At 39.4% G+C, this 15,310-nt stretch overlaps 1 protein-coding gene across 5 annotated transcripts in view; it reads left to right on the forward strand.

Annotated features, from left to right (window-relative positions):
- dysf (dysferlin, limb girdle muscular dystrophy 2B (autosomal recessive)) overlaps positions 1 to 15,310 on the forward strand; it is a 362,566-nt gene that overhangs the window by 92,097 nt on the left and 255,159 nt on the right. For all 5 annotated transcript variants that reach the window (XM_039751919.1, XM_039751924.1, XM_039751920.1 and 2 more), the window contains exons 4-6: positions 5,696 to 5,801; positions 9,142 to 9,256; positions 11,240 to 11,430. In XM_039751919.1, the coding sequence (XP_039607853.1) occupies positions 5,696 to 5,801; positions 9,142 to 9,256; positions 11,240 to 11,430 (412 nt within the window). The remainder of the gene's footprint in view (positions 1 to 5,695; positions 5,802 to 9,141; positions 9,257 to 11,239; positions 11,431 to 15,310) is intronic.

The raw sequence follows: 15,310 nt of genomic DNA on the forward strand, positions 1-15,310 counted from the left end.
CTCACTTAGAGGATCTGTTCATAACTTTTTTTAAAATCTGGCAAGATCTAATCAGTTACATTTTAGAATAAGCATTTATATTGGGGAAAATGGTTCTCTTCCCTCTTCTCTATTCTTAAAGTTTTACTCTGGCTGTTGGTGTTTCTCTCTTGTTATTGGGTGAGGGTTGAATTGAATTTAGTTTGTCAAAGTTTAACTTTATTGTATGGAATGACACTTGCTCTTAAAAAAATAAAAAAAAAAGAACTTGGTACCAACATCATGAATCCATGCCCCCAAACTGCCTTGCCAACAGTCTAGGCTGGTGGTGTAATGGTGTGGGGAATGATTTCTTGCCACATGTTAAGCCCATTAATACCTCACTTGAATACCACAGCCCTTTTCAATGTTGTTGCTGAACATGATCGTCTTTTCTTGGCCACAATTTACCCATCTTTTAATGGCTACTTTCAGCATGATAATGGGCCATGTCACAAAGCAATGTTGTCTGAAAATGGTTCAGTGTTCTTCGGTTGGATCTGAATCCAATAGAACATCTTTGGGCTGTGGAAGAATGGGACCTTTGAGGTTCTTATCTCCCAGCACATTTGTTTCTGTTATTTGACTCCCTATCGATTCCATTCCCCGCTATCCTGCCTCCAACTGGTTCCACCAATATTTCCCAGTTCGCTGGACATAGTATCTTTCCCATACATCACATATGCTTTCCAGGGCCTAATCCTGCTTAGTACTGGTCCGGTTGTCGCCACCAATATTTACAACTGCAAGTTCATGTCTCTTATCTGGAGTAGTGGAATTCACTCTCCCCATCCTTCAGTGCACACTTGACCTTCAGTCTATAATATATTGGTGATTTCTATCTTATTCAGATACATAAAAAATAACAGGCCTAAGCCTTTCCAGTTTAATTCTTACAGTGCTCGTGCTTAATCAAATATGATACTTACTTCTTCTATGTTCTCACGATTTTGTTTTGAATACATATTAATCAACAGTAAGTAAATATATCCCTCTATAGTACAAACAAAATAGATGAAATTGCCACAAACTAGAGAGAGAGGTTTGGAGCATGTGCTAATAAGCTTGTTGCTGCACTCACCACACGACAAACTACCTGGATTAAGACAAGCCTCAGCACCTCAGCACCTCAGCACCAAACTGGAACACCATAAGTTTTTTTTACGTTGGCTGTGCCAATCCTGCCACCAACCCTCAAGTATTCCCTATAAGTTGAAGGACCTGCTTGCAGGGCTGGATGCAGATTAATGTCACACCCAGGACAAAGCAATTGCAAGTTCAGGACTTTGTTCAAGGGCCCAATGGAGTAGAGTCACTTCTGGTGTCTACTGGATTCAAACTGGCAACCTTCCAATTGCCAGCGCAGATCCCTAGCCTCAAAGCCACAAACTAGCAATGAGTAAAAAAGTATATAGACTACAGAGTTCCTATCTTGCGGCACACATTGGCCATGAATGCATATCAGACACATAGTGCTGCACTATCAGCCGCACAGGGATCAGTGTTATACTGTATATCTGGTGGCAGTACTCATTGCAGTCAGCTCATGTACTCCTCAAATGAAAATAATGTTTTTCGTTTTTTTTTTAAAATGCATACACTATTGAAATCTGTCTCAGCAGTGGTCTTACAGTAGGCATGTGTGAAAGTTCTGCACATTTCTGCTACAGCCCTGTGATGTCATGTTGGCCTTAAAAAGCATCATTGAATAACGCAAAAAAATATTCATTTAAGCTGCTACATAGCGCATTTTCAGGAAAATATTTGGTGAACAAGGTCACCCTACAAAACAGCACCCATCCTTGCAGCGGAAAACACTTTGGCAAATTTCAGTGATCAGCAAACAGGAGACAGAGCTGGAGGTGGCAGAGTTAAAGATGCTAAGATTTGCATTGGGTGTGACGAGGAGGAACAGGATTAGAAATAAGGACATTAGAGGGTCAGCTCAGGTTGGAAGGTAGGGAGACAAAGTCAGAGAGGCGAGATTGTATTGGTTTGGACATGTGCAGAGGAAACATAAGGAGTATATTAGGAAAATAATGCAAAGAATAGAGCTGCCAGGGAAGAGGAAAAGAGGAAGGCCTAAGAGAAGGTTTATGGGTGTGGTGAGAGAGGACATGAAGGTGGTGGGTGTGTGGGTATAACAGAGCAAGATGCAGAGGACAGAACGATATGGAAGAAGATAATCCGCTGTGGCAACCCCTAACAGGAGCAGCCAAAAGAAGAAGAAGAAGAACACTAGTTCTTAATTTACAAACAAGTTTACATATTGCTTTAATTAGAAAGGATTTTGGGAAACGGCCATTATCAAACAATCTTAAAATACAGGCTAATGAACTCCTCAGTGTTATGATGTTTTTTAGAAATTCATTTGATATCAGTGACCTCAATTGACATGCCCATAGTTAGTGAGTCAGTAATGTAATAAATACTTGAAAGTTTTAACATCTATTTTTAAAAATTCTTTAATACCTGAAAAAATCACAAAGGACTAAATTTTGGTTAGTTTTTTATGATTGTAGTATATAAAAGGATGACCTGGTTAACATTTGTGGGAATTCAGATCAACAGAAGCCAGCTTTTCAGTAAATAGTAAATTTTGGCTTTTATTTTTCTTTTCTTCATTATGTAAAGCACTTTGAGCTACTTTTTGTATGAAAATGTGCTATATAAATAAATGTTGTTGTTGTAAAAAGACCATTCAGTCTTTCAGTTCTGTTTGTTTAGCTAACAGGTAAGCATCCAGATACTTCTTAAAGGTTGTCAAGGTTTCTTCTTCAACTACATGTCTTGATAGTTTTTTTTTCCAGAGTCCAACAACTCTTTGTATGAAGAACTTTTTCCTGGCTTCAGTCCTAAATGCCTTTCACCTTAATTTCCACTGATGTCCTTGAGTATGTGATTCACCCTTAAGCTGAAATAATTCTCCAGGATCTACTTTATCTATGCCTTTCAGGATTTTGAAGACCTGTATTAGGTCCCCAAGTAGTCTCCTCTGCTTGAAGTTAAACAGGTTCAATTCTATCAGTCTGTCTGAGAACAACGTGTCCTGATGTTCTAGTATGTGCCTGGTTGCTTTTCTCTGCTGCAATTTCATTCTTACAGTGTGGTGACCAGAATTGTGTACAGCATTCCAGAGGTGGTCCCACTATTGCGTTATATAGTCTGAGCATAACTTCCCTTGACTTAAATGTAGCTGCTTTTACTAAATTATATAACCTAATATTTTATTTGCTTCTGTATACAGCTTATGATGAAAATGTGTCAACATAAACCCCTAAATCCTTTTCAGAGGTTGTTTCCTATAGGACAGTGTCTATATTTACAGTATAATTGACAGTCCTTTTCCCCAAACGTGGCACTTCATACTTTTCTACATTAACTACATTCTCCAATTGTTTGTCTAGATCTTTCTTCTCGAAACTTGTCCAAGTTTTTCTTGAATTATTTTTGCTACATCCTCAGTGTCTGCCATTGCTCCAGTTTCATCATTATCTGTGTATTTCTCCCCTGGAATCTATATGTTTAATATAAACCAGAAAAAGTAATGGTCCAGTCCAAGTACAGACTCCTGAAGGAGCTTTCTCCTATTATCTGTAGTCTTTGGCTTCTGCTGGTTAACCAACTTGAGATCCTGCTTTGCAGGTTACAATACAATGGTGTTAGAAGATAATCAACATATATTCAAAGTTGAGGAGAGGGTAGGGTGAAATTACTATTTACTGTCTGTTGAAGTAAGAGGAAGTATCAAAGCATTTTATTTTATTATTGAGGAGTATTTATTTTTTAATACCTGCCTCATGACAAACTAATAATCAAACTGTGTGTACACTTGTGTTGGTATGTGAGTAATTCGATGTTTGAATGTGCACAAATTCTTCAGTGCACTTTCAGTTCAGTTTCAGTTCAGCTAACTAGTGATGAGTGAAATAATTTGTACAAAATTTAAATTGTATTTTGCTTTACAAAAACATTAAGCAAATTGTGTTTCTCTTCCAGCAAAATTTGTGTTATTGATACAAGAAGAAAATAATTTAGTTCTTTCTGGAAGTGTTTCTGTACATTCATTTCATAGACATCTACCTGTCATTTAGTATTTAAGGAAAGATTTGTATAGAAAATACAAATCCCCAAACTCAATTCCTCTCATGTGCAAAGATTTTATTGAACTGCCAGATGTGTTTTGGTAGTACAATCCCCATTTTGTCAATTAGGATGACAGTCTTGGGGATTACAATTCTACATGGGGCAGAAAAGAAACCTAAAGCTCCACCACATTTGGAGGATGGATATCTTTCAACTCTTCTGTAGGCCTCAAGAAACAGGAAAGTGTCCTTGCTAGGTAATATGGGGCAGCTTCCTGCATAGTGAGATTTTCTTGTGGATAAAGCAAAGTAATATGCACGCTGGTGCATTTCGGTGTGTCTTAATTTGGAAAATGCACTTTATGATACAATTACAATCTGCACCTCCATGGTGATGTGAATGAGATGGATCAACAGAACTGATTTAATTGGTGCGCTATAGATTACATGTATCATGCAGCTGCAGGAAAGGACACAAGTGACCCTGGAAGTGTGAACAAGGCATTAGGGAGTCCTAACCCCTCTTTTTTAAGGACCCATTAAACCTCCAAATAATACTTCATAGTGAGGTTCACATTTCACAAGAGTGAAATCGCCTGTGAAAATAAATTATAGAGATAGATAGATAGATAGATAGATACTTTATTAATCCCAAGGGGAAATTCACATAATCCAGCAGCAGTATACTGATACAAAGAAACAATATTAAATTAAATAGTAATAAAAATGAAAAGAATTAAAATAAAATTAATGTTCACATTTACTCCCCCGTGTGGAATTGAAGAGTCGCATAGTGTGGGGGAGGAACGATCTCCTCAGTCTGTCAGTGGAGCAGGACAGTGACAAAAGTCTGTCACTGAAGCTACTCCTCTGCCTGGAGATGATCCTGTTAAGTGGATGCAGTGGATTATTCATGATTGACAGGAGTTTGCTTAATGCCCGTCGCTCTGCCACAGATGTTAAACTGTCCAACTTTAATCCTACAATGGAGCCTGCCTTCTTAACAAGTTTGTCCAGGCGTGAGCCGTCTTTCATCTTTATGCTGCCACCCCAGCACACCACCGCATAGAAGAGGGCACTCGCCACAACCGTCTGGTAGAACATCTGCAGCATCTTACTGCAGATGTTGAAGGATGCCAACCTTCTCAGAAAGTATAGTCTGCTCTGAGCTTTCTTACATAGAGCATCAGTATTGGCAGTCCAGTCCAATTTGTCATCCAGCTGCACTCCCAGATATTTATAGGTCTGCACCCTCTGCACACAGTCACCTCTGATGATCACAGGGTCCATGAGGGGCCTGGGCCTCCTAAAATCCACCACCAGCTCCTTGATCTTGCTGGTGTTAAGGTGTAAGTGGTTTGAGTCGCACCATTTAACAAAGTCTTTGATTAGCTTAGTGTCAGTTTTTTTTAGCTTTGTGTCAATCAAAACCGTTTGGCTCATCACTACTCCTCACCCATTTTCTTGTCCACAATGTAACCAACTGTCAGGTGAGACTGTGCCAACTGTCTGTGCTATCAGCTGTGGCCAGTAGCAGGCAGTATACTGGGTGAACATTTGCACTAATACTTCATCTGTATTTGGACTTGCAGGTTTCTTGGAGAAGCACGGCTGCCCCTAAGGGAGGTCCTCTCTTCCTCCAGTCTAGCTGCTAGTTTCAATGCTCCTTTACTGGACAGCAAGAAGCAGAGCACAGGGGTAAGTAGACGAGCCATCTCACCCTGCCTGAGTATTTGATGTGAGAATAGAGACAACAATGGAGTTAGCCTGGATCACACTGCCTGGTGCCGTTTATGAGCATGTCATCTTAGTAAAGGCTGAAACATCAGCTCGCTGAGGTCATCTTTAATTTTGAAGTGTCCATACAAGGAGCACATGAGCCCTTGATGAAGGAGATCACAACTTTCCAAAACACTTCTTAGCATATTGTAGTGGAATGAGCCTGTGGCTAAAAGTGCTTCAAGAGAATTTTCATGATGACATTTAATTTTACCACAATGGCTTCCCGTGAGTCCAGTGCTCTCCCTGTGATGGAGCAGGTTTTTCTGAGAAGTTTGATCAGGCATTGTGCATCTTTTGAGATGTCGTTTTCCCCAGAGACCACAGCGTAGAACAATACATTGACTACTATGGATTGAAACCATATTTCCAGTTGCTTGCTGCACACATCAAAAGACCTGAGTCTCCTCAGCAAGTGCAATCTGCTCTGGGCCTCCGTGTACAGCACCACTGTGTTGTCAGACAAGTCCAGTTTATTGTTTATGTGAACCCCCAGGTACTTGTACCTCTGCAGCAGGTCCACATCCTCGCCCTGGGTGGTGGCTAGTCTCAGATACTCTTTGTTATGCCAGATGTCCACAATCTATCTTGCTGATGTTGAATTGTAGGTGGTTCTCCCTGTACCACAAGGCAAAATCCTCCATCGTTAATGCAGCCTATGACAGTGAAGTCATCTGAGAATTTTTGTTGATGGCTAGTGCTGGTATTGTGCTGGTAGTCTGTTGTGTAGAGGGTAAACAGGAAGGGAGGCAGGACAGCTCCCCGAGGTGCTCCAGTATTAAACAGCCATTTCTGGCACACAGTCCCAGAGCCTCAGCAGCTGTCTGTTGGTCAGGTAGTCCATGATCCTTGAGGGTACAGGTATATCAAGATGTATTGTCTTGAGCTTTTCCCCCAGTCGATGAGGCAGAATTATGTTAAAGTCACTGGAGAAATCAAAGAACATTATCTTGACTGTGGTGTTGGCTTCCTCCAAGTAGAAGTAGGCTCTGTGAAGCATGAAGATTAAAGCAGCCTCCACAGCTATATGTGTCTGATAGGCAAACTGCAGAGGATTCAGATATTCTTCTTAAGGGGTTGTAGCTGTTTTATGACCAGTCTCTCAAGGGTCTTCATGATGTACGAAGTGCAAGGAACTGGTCTAAAGTCCTTGGGATCACTGGAGTGCACTTTCCTTGGCACTGGGACCACACAGGATATTTTCCATACCTGGGAAGCCTTCTGCAAACTCAGGGAAAGAAAGAATGGAGAAATATATAAATAATGATAACAAAGAAACAGAAACAAATAGTGGTAAGTGAAAGGATCTGCAGCCAAACTCAGCATTTCCCTAAACGAAAAAACTTTCAGAATGAATGTCACTTTTTGCTTCTAGTTAAATTTGTGTCTTTGACACATTAAGAATGGTGTTTCATTTGGCAGCAGCAACTTTTGATGTACTGGGCTTCCTGTGTAAGTAATATGTACACATATTTTATTTTTTAAAAACACTACACTCCTCTGGGACAATGTAAAGAAGAGGCAACAATAAAATAGATTTTACCAGTGTTGTACAGATTATCTGCTTTAAACAGCTGCAGAAAAGTGTGAATGAGGATCTAGAAAGCAGAACTCTTTGTTTTACATCCAAAAAAAAAACCCTTTCAATGCCCAAAATAGCCTTTAGTGAGTGTCACATTTTGGAATTATGAAATAAATTTTAGCATCAGTTTCGCAAAAGTGTATGCTTATTGAAAATTATCTGGTTCTCTCATCACTATTGAGAAATCAAATAGCAATAATTTGTATTAGATGCATCCAAACAGGTGCAAATGATAAAAACATGTTTAGAGAATAACTTGGAGGGTCCAGCCTTAAATAAACATCAAGAAAACCTGTGGTGCAATTTGGTCTTAGAAATTCAGGTGTGTGGCTACACCATGCCAAGATCAAAAGAGCTCTCTGAAGCCATTAGAAGAAAGAGCATTGATGCTAAAGAATCTCGCAGTTCGAAGCAAATCGTTTTCAATCATACTATTGTCATCTACATATGGAGAAAATTTCAAAAAACTGCCAATCTATCTATGTTTAGTCCCATGAAATTCAGCCTCAAATTAAGAGAAAGGTACTGTGGGAAGTCTCCACAAACCTTAGGACACACAAGTGTTACTCCAGTCAATATGAAAGTGTCACGAAACACATACATTTTTAGTACATACTACACAGTATATACATTGTGACAAATTTCTGATCAACTCCCACCCTAAAAGTATTTCCAGACATACAACAGAGTTCAATCAAAACAAAGGTTAGGTAGCTGAAGATTCCAGTGAGTGAAGAAAAGAACGATGAGGTACTATGCAACAAAAATAACATAGACTATGCTCCTCTGTAAAAATACAATCATCTTCTTTCCTCTTTGCTTCACTTCAGACATCTGGTCACTCCTGCCTCTTCCTGGCCAGGTGAGCCCCTATCTTCTCTTTTCTCCCAAATCTTTTAAAAGCTGACACTGGAAGACTTCTGGACCATTAGACATCCAGCTGAGAAGTTCTTACAAATTGCTCAACGCCCTGTCTGTGAAAAGCATGCGGAAGACCCGTTAAAGGGCCAGGTGCCCATAAAAGATGATACTGGAGTAGAACTGCAGCCTCTTGCTGCTTCCATCTGCCATGGAGAACTAAACCAAGGCTTTCTGATGTCCTCTGGTGACCTTCATTGTCATGTCTTGAGTTTCCTGCAATCCCTAGGTGACCCTTGGATATGATGTCTTGGTAATGTTCCAGACCAACTCCTGTATGAGTTTTTTTGAATTTATTCTGGGCTGTGGATGGTGCCAAGTCTCTGCAAGCCCATGTACTCCGTTTCATTTCTCTAATGTCCTTCAAAACCTTTATTAAGTATTTAAGTGCTACTGTAGTTCAAATATGGTGATGTTTTGCATATTTTTCCCCTGCATGTGCAGTTTCTACAGGCCTAGAAATGTATATATAATTAATATAAATTTATAAATTACACCTTTTCATGCATTACAATTAATACTCAGTCTCAATCAGTTAATCTTTACTAATATAGTCTCCTGCCCAAAGGTGGCACTTTTACAAAGCACCTTTCAAAGAACATGAGACTTCAGTTGGATTCAAGATCATATTGTTCCTCTTCCTAGAGTGAAGTGCTACTAAAACAGCTCTTGGTTGTAGCTGCATAAATTATACCCTAAGGTCATATTCTGGTGGTAAATTCTGGAATAATTTTGCTCTGTTTGTGACCCCTATTCCAGGCTACTATCCTTCTTCAAATCTCCTACATCCCCCCACCTGGAGCAGCACCAGTGTTTTCCCCTCCTGCTCCGCCTGAAGCTCAACATGGCCCTATTGAACTCGACTCTGTTACTGGTAAGGACTGCTGTGTACTTCGGTTTCAAATGCTTTAACTTCTGCATCTCGGCCATGACCTTATTTGCCCTTTCCCTTTAATTATTTACAGTGACATTGTAATGTGTGGCCACTCATACATCCTCCTGTCCACTGATTTTAAAGATGATGATCATAATAAATCTAAAGTATTTGTGTAGTCAGTTAAGCCGACTTCAATAAATACATCAAAAAATAATCATTTAGCCAATCTTTAGTTAGTACTGTGACTTAAATCAACCTCTTTGATTGATTTTACATTTTGTTGCACAACATTGAACCACAATGGATTTAATTTAGCTTATTTGATTCTGATTAACAGAAAAACACTCTTTAATATCAAAGTGAAAACCGATCTGTGCAAAGTGGTCTTAATTAATTACAAATATGTAATGGTTTATTTATTTATTGTAATGGTTATTATGCAGTCAACATTTTCCCTCTTTCGTATTTTTGAAAATCCTGGCAAACTGCTTCCTTGTTCTAAATGCATTAGTCTGCTTTTATAAGCATGGGAAAGAAACCAGAAGTGAGTGAGAGAGGAAGCATGAGGTGCCATGAGCTTTGAAAGGGTCTAAATTGGGAGGACGTGATGTTTCCACCGACCTTACTGTCACCCACTTCCTCCAGCTGTGTAACATCTGGAAATAATAATGCAAAATTATGTAGGAAGAAAACCATTGCTTCTCTGCCCCCTATGTTTTAACTAACTTAATTTATATAGCGCCATTTAATTTATTTAATTAATACCTTTATTCAAAGTGACTTACAAATCAGGAGTTAAATGACAGTTTAAGTAGCAGTCACATAATGAGCAGGTGGTGAGGACTAAACCAGTAGCCACGTTTGTTATACTCCAATGCCTTTGCCACTGGGTCGCACCTTCAATTTACCATTCAGTGTGTAAATTAAATTTGCATGCATGCACTTTACCAAACATCACTCCAAGTGAGCCTTGCTGCTCATGAGAACAAACAGCAAACTAAAAGGAAAATCTTAGGTCCCCTAATCTGTGCTCTATCACTGAATTATAGTGCCCTCCTCTGTCCTTAGCTTACATAACAATCTCCTGTCATTGGGCTCTCCTACAGAGTAACTGGCTTTTTTTTTCTATTAAAATTTTTCAACAGTATCCAAAGAAGTTCATATTTGCTGCAAGAGGCAGCATGAGCATTATGAGAAGCTTTAAACAACCCACATGCAAATATATCATTTTCTGATTCTGGATCTTCTTGTTAGCAAATTTTATCATTCATCTATCCATTTACTGAAGAGTGGCAGTGTGACATGGTGGTAGCACTGCAGCCCCATAGCAAGGAGACCAAGGTCCTTGTTCCAGTTCCCTGAATGGAGGTTGCATGTTCTCCCTGTGTCTGTGTGGGTTTACTCCCACAGTCCAAAGACATGCATGCTTTGTGGATGATGCTAAATTGGCATGTGTGCTTGTTCAATCTGTATTGAACTGGTGCCCAGTTTAAGGTTTGTTCCTAACTTATGCCAGGGTCCAGAGTTTGTTCCTGTCCTAAGCTATCTGGGATAGGCTCTAGCACTCCCACAACCCTGGTCAGGATTAATCACGTTAGAAAATAACATAACATTCATTGAATTTTTCTAATTTCATGGTGACAGGGAGCCATTGTGCTCTGACAACACCAAGCACAAAGAAAGACTTTACCCTGGACAGGAAACAATCATACCTACTCATTTATCCCATCCATCTAATGTGCAAGAGGAAAAACTCAGGAAATGATAAACATTTTTCTAAATGGAGTGAAACTATAAATGAAGACCTTCATTTGGGACCTTCTAGTGAGCCATAATAGAACTTGCAATTGTACTCAGATATCACATTTTCATACATCAGATGAAATTCAGTCTTTGTGAATTAAAAAGCATGAAGAGGTGAGCATCTCCATGCACTCCTCCATTTTGACACTGTGTCCTTACCTTATGTCTCCTGGATAGATACAGCCGGTGAAGAAGAAACTGAAGACCAAGCTGAGAGTGTAGAAGAGGCAGAGCCAGCAGAGGAAACACCACCACAAGAGCCGACAGCCCCTCTACCTAAGAAAACTCCTGCAAATGGCGTGCAGGGGATCAAGAAGAGAAGAAAAACCCAAAAGCAGCCCCTCTCCAACAAACCCCAGGACTTCCAGGTGGGTCTGCTGGCATGCTAGCTTTTCTACAGGGAATGCTGCCTGCACTTAGATTGGAATGGATATATAACACATAGGAAGTAAAAATGTTAAGTCTGAATACACAATGGTTGGTCTGAAAATCAAAAGTTCACCTTATGAGAAGGTGTTTGGAGTTGTAGTGGACTCGATACTATCAACTGCCAGACAGCGCTCAGAAGCCATTAAGATGGCTAACAGAATGTCAGGTTATATAGCACGATGTGTGGAGTACAAGTTCAAGGAGGTTATGCTTAAGTTTTATAACATACTGGTGAGGCCTCATCTGGAGTACTGTGTGGCGACAGGCTACAAAAAGGACATAGCAACTCTAGAAAAGGTCCAGAGAAGAGTGACTAGGCTGATTCCAGGGCTACAGGAGATGAATTATGAAGAAAGATTAAAAGAGCTGAGCCTTTACAGTTTAAGCAAAAAAAGATTAAGAGAAGACACGATTTATGTGTTTAAAATTATGAATGGAATTAGTACAGTAGATCGAGAATGTTATTGTAAAATGAGTTTATTAAAAACATGGGTAAAAACAAGGGTAAATGTTCTGTATGTTTATGCAGAAAATCATGGAAACATGGAAAAATTTAACAAGTATAGTGGAAGACAGTAGGACTTTGGGGGCTTTCAAAACTTGACTTGATGTTATTTTGGAAGAACTAAGTAGATAGTACTGGCGAGTTGGGCTGAATGGCCTGTTCTAGCCTGGATTGTTCTAATGTTTTAAAGTTGTATAGGTGGCTACACCAATTGATGGACAAAAGATGAGGATTTGGCTTACTATAAATGGTCAGAAATTTAGGGAATATTGAAATTCAGCATTAACCATCTTTAATCTTTTACAAGCAGGAATTTAATACTACACATCTAACCCTTTTTAATATCCCAGCACCATTCCACACAGAGAAGCAACCCACCCAATGTGCTGGTCCATAATCAACAGACACTCATTCACACCAGGAGAGTTTAGTGTCACAAGTCGACCCAATCTTCAAAATTTAGGGATGTGGGTGGAAATTTGTGGACCTGGAAAAAATACATGTGGCATGGACAAAATGAGAATGCTACATATTTATTGCTCTTTTTTATATAATGCCATAAAGTTTATTGAACAACACTACGACAAAGTGCTTTCCAAAGCATTTTAACATTACCACCTTTTTTCTTTATTTTATATAATTACTTTTAAGTAATAAATTCTTCTACAGTTAAAACCTAAACAATTTGACACAAGTGTCGCCATTTTTCATACGATGTCTCACTACAGCAAGCACAACTGCAAAGTCAGAAAGTTATTTACAGAGAATTTTAAATGAAAACTTGACCTCTATACTAGTATTGCTCTTTTTTATATAGTGACTTTTAGTATATTGAACACTTTGCCAAAGTGATTTCCAAAGCAATTACCACTCACTCTTTTCTTTATATACAGTAACTCCTTTTAGGCCATAAAATATTTTTGAAACAACTTGACGTGTCACCCTGTTTTTATGCAGCATGTTACAGCAAACACTATTACAAAGCCAGAAAGTGTTGTATAAGGAATTTTAAAATGAGAGCTTGACATATACTCAGCAAAAAAAGAAACGTCCCTTTTTCAGGACTGTGTATTTCAACAATAATGTTTTAAAAATCCAAATAACTTTACAGATCTTCATTGTAAAGGGTTTAAACAATGTTTTCCATGCATGTTCAATTAACCATAATCAATTAATTAACATGCACCTGTGGAATGGTTGTTAAGACCTTAACAGCTTACAGAAAGTAGGCATTTAAGGTCACAGTTCTAAAAACGCAGGACACTAAAGAGACTTGTCTACCGACTGTGAAAAACACCCAAAGAAAGATGCCCAGGGTCCCTGCTCATCTGCGTGAACGTGCATTAGGCATGCTGCAGGGAGGCATGAGGCCTGCTGATGTGGCTAGGGCAATAAATTGACATGTCCGCACTGTGAGACGCCTAAGACAGCGCTACAGGGAGACAGGAAGGACAGCTGATCATCCTCGCAGTGGAAGAGCCCGGATCTCAATCCCATTGAGCACGTCTGGGACCTGTTGGATCGCAGGGTGAGGGCTAGGGCCATTCCCCCCAGAAATGTCCGGGAACTTGCAGGTGCCTTGGTGGAAGAGTGGGGTAACATCTCACAGCAAGAACTGACAAATCTGGTCCAGTCCATGAGGAGGAGATGCACTGCAGTACTTCAAGCAGCTGGTGGCCACACCAGATACTGACTGATACTTTTGATTTTGAGCCTCCCTTCATTCAGGGACACATTGTGAAACATTTTTAGTTTGTCTTATGGTGTTGACTCTTTTAGTGTTCATACAAATATTTACACATTAAGTTTACTGAAAGTAAAAACAGTTGAAAGTCAGAGGACGTTTCTTTTTTTGCAGAGTATATATATTGCTCTTTTAATATAGTGCCTTAAAGCATATTCTGGAACACTATGCCAAAGCGCATTTAACATTATCCACTTCATTCTTCACTAAAGGAATTTAAAATGACAGTTTGATATACTTATTCCTCTTTTTTATATAGTGCCTTGTAATATATTGAATGATACTATGACAATGTGCTTTCCAAAGTAGTTACCAGTTTAACATTATTACATTTTTCTTTTGGGTGGTTCAAGTGCTGCTGCTTCACAGTAAGGAGACCAGGGGTCCTCCATGTGTGGAGTCTGCATGTTCTCCCCATGTCTGCATGGGTTTCCTCGGGTGCGGTGGGTTTCTCCCACTGTCCAAACACATACAGATTAGGTAAATTGGTGATGTTAAATTGGCCCTAGTGTATGCTGGGATAGAGTGTGTGTGTATGTGTGTGTTCATGCCGTGTGTCCTATGATAGCTTAGGATAGGCTTCAGCCCCCCATGCAACCTTGATCTGGATCTTATGTAACTCTTTTTAAGTCATAAGTGTTTTTAAATTAAAACTTTAGCAACTTGACAATTAAAACTTTAACAACTTAACATTACTGTCTCGTTTTTTCAAGCTACTCACGGAGAGAACAATTGCAAAGTTCTTTATAAAATGATCAACAGCGTTTAGAAATAGAAGACAGCATGCTCTGTCGGCTGTTTTCATAAACAATATTCCAAGAGTTAACTGTGTACTGATGGGTTGTACGGTTGTACTGATAGGATTTAGCTTCTTTTTTTTTTTTGTAAATAAGCAAATATCTTGTCCCATGTGCTCACAAAGCATGGAGTGAGTGGTGTGCTCGTCGAGCAAGTTGTGCATCTGCCATGAAGTTCTGTCAGCTTTGATAGCAACATCTGTTTTTCTTGATTCCATAGTCTGTAGAAATTCAACAGCAGCTGCTCTCAGAGCCATTAGTAATCCTAAGGATCAGATTACAACGTCTGAAGTCTTACTATAGAGGCTCCACTCCAGGGAGCTTCAAACAAGTCCACTTGCTGCTCTGTTAAACAAAATGTAGGCAGCCGTCGTTGAGTCTGTTGTGCAGATGACCTTCAACCGCAGAGCTAATACTAACTGTTTAATTCATAGAGGGGCCACTTGCCTTACATCTTTCCACATGCTTGTTATAACTTGGCAAGACCTACATTTACAGTTTCTCTTTATAGATGTGGAGGTGCAGTCATATAACATTCCAGTGTAATGCCCCAGGATGAAAAGGTCAGAAATTTTGTGGCTTCTACTCTGCATAACTGATTCATCTTAGACCCTCTTGTGAGGCACCAAATTCAAATTGGATCTTTTTTTCCTCTCATTTTAAAGCTATTGCCTTTATAAGGATTTCTTTTGGTAGTGATTTTTACAGCAGAATTTCATGGTTCTGTTTGCCAAAGTGTCTTTTAAAATAAAAGTTAATTGACTAATAAGACA

Source organism: Polypterus senegalus, chromosome 4, assembly GCF_016835505.1.
Source record: "Polypterus senegalus isolate Bchr_013 chromosome 4, ASM1683550v1, whole genome shotgun sequence".
NCBI lineage: Eukaryota > Metazoa > Chordata > Cladistia > Polypteriformes > Polypteridae > Polypterus > Polypterus senegalus.